Source organism: Pogoniulus pusillus, chromosome 14, assembly GCF_015220805.1.
Source record: "Pogoniulus pusillus isolate bPogPus1 chromosome 14, bPogPus1.pri, whole genome shotgun sequence".
In the NCBI taxonomy this organism is placed as follows: Eukaryota; Metazoa; Chordata; class Aves; order Piciformes; family Lybiidae; genus Pogoniulus; species Pogoniulus pusillus.
The window spans coordinates 26,195,933-26,213,388 of record NC_087277.1 but is presented as its reverse complement, the minus strand read 5'-3'; the positions used below and the strand labels follow the sequence as shown (position 1 = coordinate 26,213,388).

Sequence of the window (17,456 nt, the reverse complement as noted above, 5' to 3'; positions counted from 1 at the left end):
CGGCTGGGCTGGGCGCGGGCAGGCGGCCGCCGGAGCGCTCGCAGTCGCGGGGAGCGCCGGGGCGGTCGGGCGGGAAGAGAAAGCAGGGCAGGCGAAGGGAAGAAAGGCGGGGGGAGGCGGCGGCGGCGCCGCGCTCGCCCCGCTGCCCTGGATGACGGGCGGCCGGTTCGACTTCGACGATGGCGGCACTTACTGCGGCGGCTGGGAGGACGGGAAAGCCCACGGGCACGGTATCTGCACCGGGCCCAAGGGGCAGGGCGAGTACGCCGGCTCTTGGTCCCACGGCTTCGAGGTGGCGGGCGGCTACACCTGGCCCAGCGGCAACACCTATCTGGGCTACTGGGCGCAGGGCAAGCGGCACGGGCTGGGCGTGGAGACGAAGGGCAGGTGGATGTACCGCGGCGAGTGGTCCCACGGCTTCAAGGGGCGCTACGGCGTGCGGCAGAGCCTCAGCACGCCGGCCCGCTACGAGGGCACCTGGAGCAACGGGCTACAGGACGGATACGGCGTTGAGACCTACGGGGACGGAGGTGGGCGCCGGCGGGGGGCGCACCGTGCGCAGCGGGAGGGTGAGAGGCGGGGGCGCGCCTGCATGGGCGCGCACGTCGCGGGCAGGGCCCTTCCCCCCATGCCCGGTCCGGTGCCCAGCCGCCGCCCTCGCAGCGGGTCCGGACGTGGGGCTGCTTACACGGCGCGGCGGGGTCTCTCCTGTCTCCCCTGCTCTGCCCGCCTCTTTGCGCCGTGTCCTCGGCGGGGAACAGCGCGGTGCTGAGCGCTGGGCCTGGCTCCCTTCAGGCCCCCCTACAGTGGCTGCCGGGGAAGCGCCACAGGTGCCCGGTGCCCGCCTGGGCGCAGGGAGCCTCCTGGAGCGAGCTGTGCAGCCGGGCTGGGCGCTGTCTCCCCTCCGGCCGGGAGAGATCCGCGTTCGCGGCTGCTGCGGGCGGCTTCCCTTGCTCTCGGCTGAGGCTGCTGCCCGGCTGCTCGCCCGCCATAGCGATGGTCGGGGCTGGCAGCGCCGCTCGGGGCGAGCGCGGGCAGGCGAGTTCTCCCCTCGCTCCCTTTGCACCGCGTCGTGGGGAGGCGGCAGCAGCTACACAGCCGAGCTCTTGTGCCCGGTAACTTCGCTCGCAGGGATGGCTTTGTACCCTGCGTACGCTCGCTGGTAAACAGGACGCGGCGGGTAGCGAGGCGGGCGTGGAGCTCGCACACTGTCAATGAAAGCTGGGCCACCGCTCGCGTCTGGGCTCCTCTTTGAGTGGGTTTAAACTCGCTCTGCCGAGCCGGAGCTGTGCTGTGACATTACAGTGGCCTGCCTCGCACACCTGTCACCACCGAAACCCAAACGTGCCAAGCGCTGAGATCCTAGGGGGTGTGTGGAGAGCACTGGGCAGCCTGCCCTCCACGTTAACTGGGCAGCAGTCACGGAGTCAGGGGTCAATAAGGTCACCTCCGACCGGGGCTTATTTGAATAGTGGCTTGGCTTACAGTTCCTGTGCCTTTGTCATTTCACGGTCTGCGTGGATCAATAGGCTGAGGTCAATGGGATGAGGCTCAACAAGGCCAAGTGCTGGGTCCTGCTCTTGGGTCACAACAACCCCACGAACGTTTTAGTCGTGGGGCAGTGTGGCTGGAAGCTGCCTGCCAGAAAAGGACGTGGAGTGCTGGTCAGCAGCTGGATGAAGATGAGCCAGCAGCGTGCCCAGGTGGCCGAGATGGCCACCAGCACCCATCCCAGATCAGCAGTAGTGTGGTCAGCAGGAGCAGAGAAGTGCACTGGTGAGGCCACACATGGGTACATTTCTGGGGCACTCACTCCAAGAAGGACATTGAGGTGCTGGAGCTTGTCCAGAGAAGGGCCATGAAACTGACGAAGGGTCTGGAGAGCAGGGCTGGCCGGGAGCAGATGAGGGAATTGGTGTTATTTAGCCTGGAGAAGAGGAGGCTGAGGGGAGACTTCATTGCTCTCTACACTCCCTGAAAGAAGGTTGGAGGGAGGTGGGGGCTGGTCTCTTCTCCCTAGTAATAAGTGATATGGTGATAGGAAATGTCATCAAGTTTCCCCAGCGAGGTTTAGGTTCGATATGAAGAGAAACTTCTTCACTGAGAAGGTTCTCAGTCACTGTAAGGTTGCCTGGGAAGGTGGTTGAATACCCATCCCTGGCAGTGTTTCACAGTAGCAGAGATGTGGTGCTGAGGAACGTGGTTTAGCAACAAGACTTGAGTTAGGGAATGGACGCAGTCTATGGTCTTATTGGTCTTTCCCAAACAAAATGATCCTGTGATTTGGTGGCAGATAAACCTGATGAAGCAGCAAAGGAGGAATCAAAGCAGTAATGTCACTGGAAGTGGAACCTGCAACTTCTGCCTGTAGCGTTGCACTTCAGATTGGGTTACCGTGCTGTAGCAGGGGCAAAAACTATCTTGGACACGGGGCTGGAATTACTGGGTGTTCTTCCAGAAATGCTGCTCACTTCAGCTTTGAACAGCTCACTCAGGTGATGTGCAAGGCACAAAATATGCCAAATTCAGTTGTAAGGCTTAGGTGACACAGCTAAAAGACTAACCTGTGTATCAGATCTCTTGATTGATGCTGTTGCTCCTTTCCTCAAAGACTTTTGGTAAGAGATTTGTGGTCAGACTTCAAGAATCACGTCAGAGAAGAGGGATTTTTGTGTTAAGCAGAAGAGTCCTTTACAGCCAGGGTCCTTTTTATTTTTCCCCTTTCCTTTCTGAAACACAGGGGGTAGTGAGTTCGGATAAGATGAATGTATTTCAGAAAATGAAAGGTGCTGTGCTTATTTCTACCTTGAACTCTTCTAATCCTCTTGCTTATATATATTTGTAGCTGAAATTGCAGAAGAACAGGGGAAATTGCAGTGCCCATTTTTTGCCTTTCTTCTTTCCAGAAAATTACCATTGCAGTAAACTTTCTAGGAGTGATTTCCTCAAGTTCCTCTTGTCTTTTTCTTTAGAGGCTTCTTGTGGAATTACAGAAATTCTCAGTGTAATATTGATAACTGAACCCTCTGAATTTTTAGACTTAGGCTCCACAGGAAATCCTTTCTCAGCATCGGTGTGAGAAGTGTGCAGTTCACTGGGAGCTTTTTAGTCCCGGTAAATGAAATCTGTTTCCATGGCCTCAGGTTTTGACACGTTGCAGTTCATGTGAGCAGAGGGTGTGAAGCCCCATTGATTGTCATTGAAGTGCTTATGAATGAAGCAGAGCAGTACGCCCTGGATGTTTGCGGATGTGCTTTTGTTTGCCTGCTCTGGGAACAATAGCTGCGTTTGTGCACCAGGAGAATGTCTGAGATGTTTTCACAAGCAAACCAGATCTATGTATGTGTCTTCACCGTACTGTGGGATGTCTGCAGCAAAGGTCTTCCTTTATTACAACCTGAGAATTGCCAGCACAAGGAAATAGGTCTTTAGGGTATGGCAGCTGCCACTTTGTTTTCAGGTTCTCTGTAATCCAGACCTGTTTGCTGCTGTTGTTTATCCCTTTTAGTTTTCTTTCATAAATTCATAGAATGGTTTAGGTAGGAAGGGACCAAGAAGGTCACCTAGTTCCAACCTGCCTGTCATGGGCAGGGCCACTTTCTACTGGACCAGGTTGCTCAAGGCCTCAACCAGCCTGGCCTTGAATATCTCCAGGGAGAGGGCATCCATGATCTCCTTGGGCAATCTGTTCCAGTTTCTCACCACCCTTACTGGAAAGAATTCCTTCCTAATCTCCAGTCCAAATCTCCCCTCTTACAGCTTCAATCCGTTCCCTCTTGTCCTCTCACTACCAGCCTTTCTCAAAAATCCCTTCCCAGCTCTCTTGTAGCTCCCTTCAGGTACTGGAAAGCTTTCTTATGCTGCGGGCCCCAGGGTTGGATGCAGCACAACAGACAAGGTTTCAGCAGAGCAGAGGGATAGATTCCCCTCTGTGTCCTGCTGCTCTCCCGGCTTTGGACGCAGCCTAACACCTGGGCTGCCAGTGAGCATTGCTGGGTCATGGGCATTTGTCACCTGCTGATACCCACGAGTCCTTTTCCTCCAGACTATTCTCAAGCAACTCCTTGCCCAGGCTGGATTTGTGCTTGGGATTGTCCCGACCCAGGTGCAGGACCTTGCACTTGGCCTTATTGAACTTCATGAGGTTGGCTTGGGCCCACCTTTTAAGCCTATCCAGGTCCCTCTGGATGGATCTCTTCTCTCCAGGATGCTTACCACACCGTACAGCTTGGTGTCATCCACAGACTTGCTGAGGGTGCCTCAATCCCACCGTCCATGTGCTGGTTCAACATACGTTGGTGGTATTAGGTTAGGTTGAGGGAGGAGGAAGGAGCATCAGCACTGACGGTGCTCCTCGGTGCTCCTGCATGCAGCACTTTGCACAACATGAGTAATATACCTCATGCTGTGTTTAAATGCTTAAAATTGTCACTCAGTCAAGTCTCTCAGGAAAACTCTGCCAATTATAAACCATGATTCTCCATGATCTGCGTGTGCTTATGCTGGGCTTTCAAGTGGCCCATCAGGTTTTTCCCTACCTCAGTCTGGGCTTCAGCTGCCTAGATTTTGTGGATCTGGGAGCATGCCTTCAGCATTTTTCATTGGGGCACTGGGGGCTAGCCTAGAGTTTCAGTATGTGTAAATAAATCAGCAGTTGATCATCCTGGCAACAGCACATCTTGCTGTGAGGTCATGTCTTGTTCTGCAGAGGTCAGCCAGCAGCAAGCGAATCCTGGAGATGCAGTGTTCTTCAGTGACATGTGTGTTTACTGGTGTCTAAGTAGTCCTCTTTCCAGCTGCATGCTTCTCTAACATTGGAGTCTGAAAAGCATGCCGAGATCTTGATGGATCAACACATTTGTTACACCGCTGAAGATGTAACTAAAGGGTGAGGAGTCATGGGTCCTTGGCCTCAGCTCTTTCACCAGGTCTAGTTTTGAGTTGTAGCTGCGAGCAAGAACTGACATTTACAGCTGTAAGATGTACACCAAGGGGTGTTGGGGAGGAGTGACACAACCTAACTCAAAGGTGAAAGTAAACCTTACAGCAACATGCCAGCAAAAACGAGGAGAAAGAAATGTTTTCTGATATCTGTCAGGCTTAACAGAATCACAGAATGTTAGGGGTTGGAAGAGACCTCAAAAGAGCATCCAGTCCAACCTCCCTGCCAGAGCAGAATCACCTATAACAAGTCACATAGTAACACATGCAGGTGGATTTTGAATGTCTGCAGGGAAGGAGACTCTACAACCTTTGTGGGCAGCCTGCTCCAGGGCTCTGTCACCCTCACAGTGAAAAGGTTCATCCTTATGTTCCTGTGGAACCTTCTCTGCTCCAGCTTGCACCCATTGCCTCTTATCCTACCAGTGGACATCACTGATCAGAGGCTGACTCCATCCTGCTGGCACTGCCCTGCACATCTTTAGCTACATGAATGAGGTTCACCCCTCAGTCTTCTCTAGGCTAAAGAGCCCCAGCTCCCTCAGCCTTTCCTCAGTAGGGGGCTGTTCCACTGCCTTCAGCGTCTTTGTGGCTCTGTACTGCACTCTTTCAAGCAGTTTGCTGAGGTCCTTCATGAGCTGAGGGTCCCAGCACTTGACACAGTATTCCAGATGTGGCCTCACCAGTGTAGAGTGTAGGGAGAGGGAAACCTCTCTCAACCTACCGGCCACACCAGTTCCAACATACAGCCATCCTTTCAGGGGAAGTGATTGAATCTTCTTCAGTAACAAAGGATACCAAGTCTAGCTCATGGAAAAGAGAGCTGAGAAGTGTTGTTATGGTCAAATACAGTTTTAAATCAACTTGTTAATTACTGTGTTAACATTTTAACAGCTGACCCTTAGTGGAACTGCTTTGAGCAGTCAGTTGTAGTGTTAGATGAAGCAGGAAAGTCTATGCTTGTTATGCTGTCATTCACATTTGTATCTGTAGATAGGCAAATACTGCATCTGTTTGTCTCTTCACATCTAGGAGAAGCTTCTTTTATCATGCCTTATATAAGATGCTGTAGCATTTAACTCTCATACCTTTTCTGACTCACTTCAAGTCTTCTTCTAAAATTGTTTCTCTCTCGAAGATGATCCAGTTACAGTCTCATATCAAATTGCTGTCTAGATCTCTTGTTATCTGCATTCTGGACACCATCCTTCCTATTCCATTAAAATGTTTCTCCTTTAAAATGTAAGTTGAAGAATTCAAAGAAAATGGATCAGCTTTCTAGCACTAGCAGCAGCAGTCTTTCCTTTAGTGGATTTGTAATTACACTAGAGAGGGTTGTAAGCTTCAAGACTTCACAAAATTCCAACTAAATATCATTGGTATTTTCTAAGGACCAGTTCAGTGTGAATCTTGCATTTTCTCATTGACTGCTCTCCCTTTACAAGAAGCTGGCACTGATTTTATTTCCCCAGTGGAAGGAAAGAACAGGCAAGTAGATAGCACATCAGTTGTCCTTGATTTAGTGCCCTTGTGGGCGACAGCAATCACTCTCGGTCCTTTCTGTGGAGTACTGAAAAATGCAGGTTCTAAATGAATTAAATATTTTCTGGGCCTTCAGTTTTTATTAACTAATAAACCAAAGAGTGAGAACCTTTTGCACTTCTTTAACATTCCATACTGAATTAAGTTGCTTATACTTTGAATGGCTGGAAACTGCCCAGCAGAGAAAAACCTGGGAGTGTGGATCGACAGCTGGCTTGAAGATGAGCCAGTGCATGCCCAGGTGACCAAACAGACCACCAGCATCCTGACCTGGATCACCAAGAGCGTGGCCAGCAGGACCAGGGTAGTGATTGTCTGCCTGAACTCAGCAGTGATGAGGTGACATCTTGAGTCCTGGATTCAGTTTTGGGCACCACAGTATAAGAAAGACATTGAGGGACTGGACTGTGTCCAGGGAAAGGTCTGGAGAACAGATCGGGTGAGGTAAATGGGGTTTAGTCTGGAGAAGAGGAGGCTGAGGGGATACCTTGTTTCTCTCTACAGATCCCTGACAGAAGGTTGGAGCCAGGTGGAGCTTGTTCTCTTCTCTCAAGTAGCAAGTGATAGGTTGAGAAGTGGCCTCACATTTCATCAGTGGTGGTTTAGGTTGGGTATTAGAAGAAACTTCTTGACTGCAAGAGTTCTCAGCCACTGGAACAGGCTGTCCAGGGAGGTGGTTCAGTCCTCATCCCTGGACATGTTTCATAAAGGCAGAGATGTGGTGCTGAGGGCCATCGTTAAGCACCAAGTACAAGGTAGAGTTAGAGAATGGTTACACTGGATGATCTTTCCCAGTTCTGTAATTCAGTGCCACTCAAGCAGTAGCCATCCTGAGGAGCTTCCACTCTAGTGTAATGCTGCAGTACAGTGAAAATGAGTCGCAGATTTAGTGGGTTTAAGTGATTTTAACTAGTACAGAAACTTGGATTGCTGGGAGGAGCAGTAAGCATTGCACAGCCAGCCCCTCTGCTCCAGCAGACCGTTGTGATATGAGGGGGACCCGGGCACAGTTCTGGGTGATGTGCAGCAGTTTCTGCTCACGGAATATCAGCCTGTGTCTGGAAAATGGCTGCTTAATGAAGAAAACCCCCATCCAGCATGGCTGCATCTTTGCAGTACTTCCAGCACATGTCCCAGCAGTGCTTTGTGCTCCTGTTTCTATTTGTTCTTCTCCATATGCTGGGTTTTTTAAAAGAATCATCTTTCTAGATTCAGCGCCCTTCCAACCAGTGCAGCAGTAGGTATCCAGGATACAGAGAGTGAGCAAGGAACTAAGAGAGCTGTTTGTGTCAGCAGCCATCTGTTAAAACAAAAAACCTTCCCCTTTGGAGCATTTTCTACCAACACCCAAGAGTTGTGTGGTGGAACCTGTCTGTTCCTCTGCAAGGAAGCGAGCAGGCTTGGCAGAGTTAATGGCGTGGTCCTAAGGTAACAGTGACACAGAACTTAGCAGGAGGACTGAAGGGATAGTTAAAAGTGACAGGTGTGTGACCAAAATGGTGTGCTTGCACAAAGGAGATTCAACAGTCCTTGATATCAGGCCAGGCTGGGGAATGATAAGACTGAGAGCAGCCCTGCAGAAATGACTTGGAGGTGCTGGTGGATGAGAAGCTGCAGCCCGGAAGGCTAATGGCATCCTGGGCTGCATGAAAAGCAGCATGGGCAGCAGATGGAGAGAGATGATTCTGCCCCTCTGCTCTGGTGAGACCCCATCTGGAGTGGAGATCCACCTCTGCCCACTTCTGGAGCCTCCAAATAGGAGGGATGTGGACCTTTTGGAGTACATCCAGAGGAGGCCACGAAGATGATCAGAGGGCTGAAGAGCTTCTCTCTGTCGTGAAGACAGACTGAGGAGCTGGGGCTGTTCAGCCTGAAGAAGAGAAGGCTTCAGGGAGATCTTACAGTTGCATTGTAGGTGACCTACAGGAAGCCTGGGGAAGGAATCTTTAGAAAGGCTTGTGGTGACAAGGGACAATGGTTTGAGGCTGGAACAGGGTAGATTTAGGCTGGACATCAGGTGGAAGTTCTGCACCCAGTGAGGATGGTGAAACACTGGAACAGGTTGCCCAGAAATGTGGTTGAGGCCCTATACCTGGAGACATTCAAAGTCAAACTTGCTGGGGCCCTGAGCAACCTGGGCATCTGACTGCAGGGGATTTGGACACGATGACCTTTGAGGGTCTCTTCCAAGCTGCTTGAATTCTGTGGTTCTATGAACCTCAGAGCCAATGAAGCTTTGAGCAACACCTAAACCTGCAAACGTTTCACAGCTGTTTTCACCACAATTGAGTCAGTCACTGCATTCGATGCTGGGTATTTAGTTCTCTCTATATATGTATGCTCTTAATACATGCTCTGATTAAAGCAGATCAAAGCCAAAGAAATATTTTAGAGGCTGCTGCTTCATCCTTCTAGAAGAATATTCAGGCAAAAGTAGCATAGGAAAAAAAAATCAGCAGTGCTAGGCGGGCAAGAGACTGCATTTTGATGAGATGAAAACAACTTAAGGGGAATGAGAATGAAATTATATTAGAAAGCAAATTCTCTTGTATTTGCCAGTTGTGGGAGTTCTGGCACCATCCTTTGGAACATCTGTTGAGGTGGCTGTCAGAGACCAGGCACTGGAGTATGGGTTTCATCAGAGTGGAAATGTATTCTGAGAATACAAGACCAAAAAGTGTCTGCAGTAACAATCTGATGTTGCTGGGCTTGGGCTGGGCTGCAGCTCTGTGTGGATATCCATGGTTTCTCACATCAGCTCTTTCCTGTGGAACAAACAGTGGCACAAACAGTCAGGACTGCCACACTGAGATGTGTGCAGTGTTTCTAGGGCCAAAGGATCTGTGTTCTCTATCTCTCTGTCACAGCATCATGCAGAGCGCCCTGTTTGCTGTGCTGAGGATGCCAAGCAGTGGGGATATCAGGAGTTGCTGAAGAGTGAGGTGTGCTGAGGCTTGGTTCTCCCATTCAGAGACATGCACAAACTTTACAATACTGACCTTTGCAACACAGATCTCCAGCAGGCCTGGTTGAAGACAAAACACTTCAGTGGATTGTCAAATGCATCCTGACAAGCAGAGGTCTGTGATCACCTTAAGCCCAAGAGAACAGTTCTAAAGTCTTCTACTTCTGAGAGCAGCTGGAAGCAAGAGCCAGGAGTGTCAGGCCCTCTCCCTTGCCTCCATCCCTGTCTCCCTCCCCATCTGACTGCATATCGTGTGGCTCTGCTGCCTACCTTAAACAATTGCTGAGGGAGTTCTTTGTCTGGAGTTGTTTTCTCTGCAGGGATCCGTTCATAAAATGCTTGTGATTACAGTTACTGTGTCTTGGTTGCCAAAGCAAATTCTTTCAGCTGGGAAAGTGAAGGATTTATTAGCAGAAAAATAATTTGTAAGTAAAACAAGTAGCAGAAGTCGTTGATCTGCTGTGCCATGTGCTGGGGGCGGGGGGGAGGGTTGTGAATTTCTTCTTGCCAGAAGCAGAGCTGCTAACATATCATGTCCTAGCTGGCCTCTCTGATTGTCACTTTAGAACAACCCAGCAGCAGTCTGGCACTTACAACTCTAGCAGTACTGGAAAGAGTCCAGCAGAGAGCCACTAAGGTGGCGGTGGGAATGGAACCTTATGAGGAGAGGCTGGGGCTGTTTAGCCTGGAGAAAAGCAGCCTGAGGGGGGGATCTCATTAATGCTGATCGATATCTAAAGGGTGAGTGTCAGGAGGATGGGGCCACGCTCTTCTCAGTGGTGTCCAGTGACAGGTAGAAGGGGCAATGGACACAAACTGGAACACAGGAGATTCTGTGTGAATATAAGGAATAAATTAGTCACTGTGGGGGTGGCCAGGCCCTGAGCAGGCTGCCCAGAGAGACTGTGGAGTCTCTTTCTCTGCAGACATTCCAAACCCACCTGGGCATTGTGATCCTGTGTGACCTGTTCTAGTGGGAGGTGTCCCTGCCTATGGTGGGGGGTTGGAACTGGATGATCTTTGAGGTCCATTCCAACCTAAACCAGTCTGTGATTTCCTCTAGATGAGCCTGCTCTGGCAGGGAGGCTGGAGTCAGTGATCTTCAGAGGTGCCTTCTAAGCCCTACCATTCCATGATCATTGCCTGTGGCAGACTGTCTGCAGGGTGCTAGGTCTCTTCCAGATTCCTAACTTTAGTTTCTCCTCGATTGCTCTGCCAGGTACCTACCAGGGGCAGTGGACAGGAGGGATGCGCCATGGCTACGGCGTGCGCCAGAGCGTGCCCTATGGCATGGCAACTGTGATTCGCTCCCCGCTCCGCACCTCGCTGGCTTCGCTGCGGAGCGAGCAGAGCAACGGCACTGTTCTGCATGATGCCACCTCAGACAGTCCTGCTGGCACCAGGGGAGGCTTTGTGCTCAATTTCCACAGCGATGCAGAAGCCCTGGGCATTAAGAAGAAGGGAGGCTTGTTCCGAAGAGGATCCCTTCTGGGGAGTATAAAACTTCGCAAGTCTGAGTCTCGGTCGTCGATATCTAGCAAACGGAGCTCCGTCAGGAGTGATGCTGCTATGAGTAGGATTAGTTCTAGTGATGCCAACTCTACCATTAGTTTTGGAGATGGTGACTGTGATTACTGCCCTGCAGAAGACCACGTTGACGCCACCACAACAGAAGCCTACATGGGCGAGTGGAAGAACGACAAGCGCAGCGGGTTCGGTATCAGCGAGCGTTCCAACGGGATGAAATACGAAGGCGAGTGGCTCAATAACAGGAGGCACGGCTATGGATGTACCATGTTTCCAGATGGCACCAAAGAAGAGGGCAAATACAAAAATAACCTTTTGGTCCGTGGGATAAGGAAGCAGCTTATACCCATCCGAAACACAAAAACGAGAGAAAAGGTGGACAGGGCAATAGAGGGCGCACAGCGAGCAGCTGCCATGGCGAGAACCAAAGTGGAAATCGCAACTTCGAGGTATGTTATCCCGGAGCGTGTTTGTGCATCCTGATGCAATGTGTGACCCACCAAAGACTCACAAGTGCAAAGGGGCAAATGTTGTCTTTAGGGAGTGCTTGCTGACCTTTCAGGCTCACCTGTAGCTCTGTTGGCCTCGGTGGCGTTGGGCACAGGAAACTTTAAACCTGGTGGAAAGGTGTTTGTCTATGTTCCCTAATGTACTGTGAGTGACACCTTCCATTCACACCCCTTCCTGCTGCATTACGCCTCCAAACCTGCTTGGAAAAGAAAACTGGGGAGGAAATGTGGGGAATGGTTTGAGGGGTGTGGGGTGAGGACTGAAAATCTTCCCATCAGCATCGTGTTTCTTGTTTTGGTTTTTTTTGGGTAGCGTCTAAGACTCAGTGAAGTGGCCCATTTGATGTTGAGATGCATCTGTTTGTGTGAGACTGAAGTGGCCCATTTGATGTTGAGATGCATCTGTTTGTGTGAGACTGAAGTGGCCCATTTGATGTTGAGATGCATCTGTTTATCTGAGAGGCTGTGGTATGAGCAAGGACAAAATAGTGGTCAGGCTTCCTGTGTTTAGAGGCTGTGGATTCAGTCTGACAGGGCAGTATCTGCTGAAAGAACTCTTTCGTATTGGAATGTGCATCTTCTGCAGTCTCAACTAGTCTGGATCTTACCACCACTACTTCAAATAGAGGTGGTCATCTTCGTCCTACCCCTTGCCAAGTGTTTAACATGAGGGAAGTGCTGGGGGGAAGTGTCATTTTCACCTTGAGCTCCTCATCACCAACCAAGCAAAGCTGTTTGAGCTGAAACTGTTACAAATTGAATCAATATAGACAATTTCAATGGCTTCTGGTGTTAAATGTGAGGGCTCTTAAAAAAGCTGTTTCATTTTTAATGCGTTCCAATAACGTTCTGTGGCAGTTACTCTGTTGTTGGTTTTAGTTTGTTTCCTTAGGCAGGCTTCTCTTGAAATATTCTAGAGATCAAAACAAGAGCCCAGAAATGTGCATGAAAGAAAATCTTCCTGTTGGTTTAGAAAGAAGATGTCACTTTACACTTAGAGCTGGGCTACTGATTCCTGACTCAGGGTGGGCACTGCAGAGAACTGCACGAGTGGGAAAGCTTTGATACATGGATAGCTCATAGCAAAAAAGACTTGAGAGACAGACTTGAAGAATTTAGCATGCTATTAAAGAACCTTCCTGAGCACTGGAACAGTTGAGGGAATTTGGACTCTTTAGACTGGAGAAAAGACAGCTCAGGGGAGGTCTTGCACCTCTCTACAGATCCCTGAAAGGAGATTGGAGTGAGATGGAAGTTGGTGTCTTCTCCATAGCATAAGGTGACAGAACAAGAGGAAATGGCCTGAAATTGTGCCATGGTAGAGTTAATTTGGAGATTAGGAAAAATTTCTTTGCTGCAAGAGTGGTTGAGCATTGCAGCAGGCTGCCCAGGGAGGTGGTGGAGTCACTGTCCTTGGAGGTGTTCAAGAAACATATGGACATGGCACTTTGGAGCATGTTTTAATGGTCACAGTGGTGTTGAGTCGGTGGTTGGACTTGGTGATGCTGGAGATCTAACTGAAACAGTTCTGTGATTCTGTGACCCTGAGTAACTAGAAGGTAGCACATACTCAGTTGCTAAGTGCATGTTAGGCAGCCTGTGGTAGTGTACCATGTTAGCAGAGCAGATCAGCCATGGCTGGCTTTAAGGAATTCCTGGATCTCATTCGTGTTCTGTCAGTGCACAATAAGCCCTAGCTCTGAAAAAATAGAGGTAGTGGAATGTGTGCATATGGGGAGTCACCACTTTGGAGTCCTGCAGAGCTGTGGTCTGAGCTGATTGGGTTACAAAGCACAGTGCCTGCTTTTCCTCCTTTGGAAGGGATGTGTCTCTGAAGTGCTTTGTTTGCTGCTCCTTCCCTTCAGTCTGAGTTCAGATTGACTCTTCTGGAGCAGACCATGAAAACAGCATTTACTTCTTTAGAGTGCAGCTTCAGAAGGCATCAGTTGTTGTGCAGCTGTGTCCTTTGGTTCTCCATCTCAGAGTCACTCTGAAACAGTCCCATGACTACCAGTAAGGATAGCAAGATGGCACATTTGGGTTTCACCTCTTTTAGCAGCCTTTATACCAAGTGTGCTGGCACTGAATCAAAGACACCTCACACCTAGTTCAGCAGTGTCAAGCATACGTGACATGAGCTTCACTTCTGAAGGCATATTGGGCTCACCTCGCAAGGGTGGCACAACCCTTCCCATCTCAAGAGTTTAGCACTTTGGAGCAGCAGCAAGGCCACGGTGCAGTGTGCACAAAGGAGCTGTCAGACTGGCCTGGTCAGTAGTGCTGACTGTTGAAGAGCCAGGCCATCTGGAGGAGAGTCCAGAAGAGCACTGAAGAACAAGCCTCTGCTTTGAGCAGTTGCTCATTTCTAGGCTGTTGGGATTGGGATGCTTTCAGGATGCAAGGATTTGCTTCTGTCCTGCTGAAGCTTGAGGACCAGTGCTGGGTTGTGGCTGCTCTTTTACCAAAGTGATACATTAATAACATATGGTGTGGTCTGGTCAGCTGGGGAAAAGGGATCCATCCAGAGGGATTTTGACAGGTGGGCCCAAGCCAACCTCATGAAGTTCAGTAAGGCCAAGTGCAAGGTCCTGCACCTAGGTCAAGGCAATCCCAAGCACAATTCTAGGCTGCACTAGGATTGGCTTGGGAGCAGTCTAGAGGAAAAGGACTTGGGGATGTCAGTTGATGACAAACTCCCTGTGAGTCAGCAATGGTCACTGGCAGCCCAGAAGCCAGCTGTGTGCTGGGCTGCATTCAAAACAGTGAGGACAGCAGGATGTGGAGGGGATTCTGTCCCTCTGCTCTGCTTTTGTGAGACCCCACCTGGAGTGTTACATCCAGTTCTGTTGTCTGCAGCATGAGAGGAACGTGGGACTGCTGGAGTGAGTCCAGAGACAGCCACCATGGTGTTCCAAGGGCTGGAGAGTCTCCCCTGTGGTTGGGGCTCTTCAATCTGGAGAAGAGAGTGCCCTGGGCAGACCTTAGAGCAGCCCTCCAGTACCTGAAGGAGGCTGTAGAAGACTGGAGAGGGACTTTTTACAAGGGCTTGTAGTGATAGGATGAGGGGAGATTTGGGCTGGATATTAGGAAGAAATTCTTTCCAGAGAGGATGGTGAGACACTGGGACAGGTTGCCCAGGAAAGTTGTGGGTGCTCCCTACCTAGAAGTCTTCAAGGCTAGGCTAGGCTGGATGAGGCCCTGAGCAATCTGGTCTAGTGGAAGGTGTCCCTGCCTGTGGCAGGAGAGTTGGAACTAGATGATCTTCAAGGTCCTCTCCAACCTAACCCATTCTGTGCACTTATGAATATATGAATCCTTCAGACAGTATTACTGCAATGTCTGAGATGAAAGTCAGGATTGTGTTCCACTGCTACCCCAAAATGTCCTGGAGGGTTGACTGTCTTTACTTCTCTGATGCCCCACAAAAGGGGGTCTATCTAGGTGGCATAACCTCATGCCTTCTGTGTCTCAGAGTTGGCACATGTCTCCAGCAGGGCCTGCTTCCTGTAGATTTCCATTTCATTAGTGGAAGGACTCTTAAGAGAGACATTTCCTCACCCCTAAAACCACTTAATGCCCATTCCAAAGAGCTGGAAACCTTGACTCTCAGCCTGATCCCTTCCTTTTGCATGCAGCTCTGAGGCAGGTGCTGCTCTTCTTCCTGCATTGTTTATTCCCAACGTGTGTGCTCAGCCAACTGAAACCAGATCATTCTCCTTTTCATAGCTCCCTGCTGGTCAGGACAGGTTTGGCTGGTGGTTTGACCTGTGACAGATGTCCACACAGTCATCAACAAGACCCACCACTGTTTTGCTTTATATCCATCATTTCTTTTTATGTCTAATAACCTGTGTGGTCTTCCTTTATTTAAAGAAAAACCTGAAAGCTGGGTTAAGGGTTGCTTTTCTGAACCTGAATGTAAGTTGGCTCTCCTGGCTAAGCATTTGGGGTCTGGAGGCATTTGGGCTGAGGTGCTTTAGCTAAAATAGCAGCATTTCTCAGCAGCTAGCAGATCACAGAATGCTATGAAGCTGCTCTACAGTTACCAGCCTCTGCTATGTGGGGCTGTATCCAAAGCAGATTATAAATGAGCAGTGAATAAAAACTCCTTTAAAATGACAGCTCAGCTTAACAGCCTTGCTTGTGTGTTGAGAGTTGGACTATTTTTAAGGCAAAATATTAAAGCATAAATAGAAAAGCACCAGAATTTGAGAAATCTCAGAAGTATGTTCAATATTTTTCCCTTTTTAAAACAAATGAAAAACTCATTTCAACAGACAGCAATAAAGTCAAAATCATCTTTACCCCACTGGTGCTACAAGCAGTCAGGTTTTACTCTATACTCCTTTCTTGGGGGGGTCTTGGTGACTAAAAGGAAAGCTACCCTCCAGAATCATAGAATCAGTCTGGGTTGGAAGGGGCCACAAGGATCATTTAGTTCCAATCCTCCTGCCATGGGCAGGGATACCCTGCCCTGGATCAGGCTGGCCACATCCTCATCCAGCCTGGCCTTAAACACCTCTAGGGATTGGGGCTTCAACCACCTCCCTGGGCAACCCATTCCAGCCTCTCACCACTCTCCTGCTCAACAACTTCCTCCTCATGTCCACTCTGAGCCTACCATCCTCCAGCTTTGTTCCAGAAATTCATAATCAATTCACAGAATTCAATTTGCAGTATTCAAGATGAGGTCTCAGCAGGGCAGAGTAGAGGGGGACTAGAAGCTCCTTTGGTCTGCTGGACACACTTCTCCTAATACACCCCAGGATCCCATTGGTCTTCTTGGCCACAAGAGCACATTGCTGTGCCATGGTTCAAACAAAACAAAGATTCTTCCCCCCCTCCCAGGAGCTAACCGCTTTTAATTACTGCAGAGGCTAACCACTCTTAATTACTGCAGAGCTGTGAGGTGTACTGGTATAAAGCACCTCACAAACAATATTGGGATGGGCTTTCATTACCTGAGCACCTGAGGGTTGCTGAAGGATAATGGTGCCTTTGTGTCAGGAGCTGCACAAAGTACCCTGCTGGGAGGTTTTGTGGGCTAGGACAGTGGCAGTGCCCAGCAGAGAGAAGAACCTGGCAGCAGGCTGGGAAAGGAGCTGTCATCAAGGTAGCAGTGAAATGTCTTGTGAGTCCTGAGGCAGGACAACTCCTCCTTGTCAATTGAGTGCCTGTGCTCCAGGACTAGCAAGCTTCTGCTCAGGGAGACCTTTGAAGGGAGCACTGAGGAGGGATGAAGTGGTGCCTTTGCTGCAGTGGTTTCAGAGTACCTTTTTGAGATAGCTCAGGTTTATTTTCAACGTGTTTGTGTCCACGGCCACGAGTGTATCCATGACTTGGTTGCAACCTTTATCTCTTGAATAGAAGCTGCTGAAGCCCTGTTTGTGGTCCTGTACCATGAGCAGCCTGCTCTGTGCAGCTGTGAAGGTGTTGGTGGAGGGCCTGCAGGAGGAAGGTGCAGAAGGATTCATTTGGTATCAGGGACCCAGGATAATGATCTGGGGTTTGGACACAAGGTGCTGCCACAGCCTGGGCTTTCTTGAGTCCCTGCTCTCCCTTGCTGGCTTAGTGGCCTCCTGGATCCTGTAGCTAGGTTGTGTCATGTTTGATGATGAGATAATTTAGAGAGCTCCTGATTTTTCTCCTGTGGCCAGGCCTGTTGACTTCAAGTCACTGGGCAGCACCAGCTTCTGCCCCAGCATTGTTGCCCCCAGAGCACTGCCAGCAGATATGTATGGAGCCAGTGCTTGGATTTGGGACAGCATTCATTAGGAGTAAGTTTCTGTATCCTGTGCTGTGCTGCCTTTAGTGGGCTTCTGTAAAGTGCCAGTGGCAGGAAGGACTACTGAGCAGTACTTACAGTAGTAGCCTCCTGCTGCTGCTAGTAGTAGCTAGTTCCATTGTTTCATAAACTCAATGAATGGTGGGACTTGGAAGGCACCTCTGAAGATCATCCAGTGCAACACCAC

At 49.9% G+C, this 17,456-nt stretch overlaps 1 protein-coding gene across 4 annotated transcripts in view; it reads left to right on the top strand.

Annotated features, from left to right (window-relative positions):
• Positions 1–9: 9 nt before the first annotated feature.
• Positions 10–17,456, top strand: part of JPH1 (junctophilin 1) — a 91,987-nt gene continuing 74,540 nt past the window's right edge. For all 4 annotated transcript variants that reach the window (XM_064154656.1, XM_064154655.1, XM_064154658.1 and 1 more), the window contains exons 1-2: positions 10–530; positions 10,668–11,424. In XM_064154656.1, coding sequence (XP_064010726.1) covers positions 152–530; positions 10,668–11,424 — 1,136 coding nt within the window. In that variant the 5' untranslated portion in view covers positions 10–151. The remainder of the gene's footprint in view (positions 531–10,667; positions 11,425–17,456) is intronic.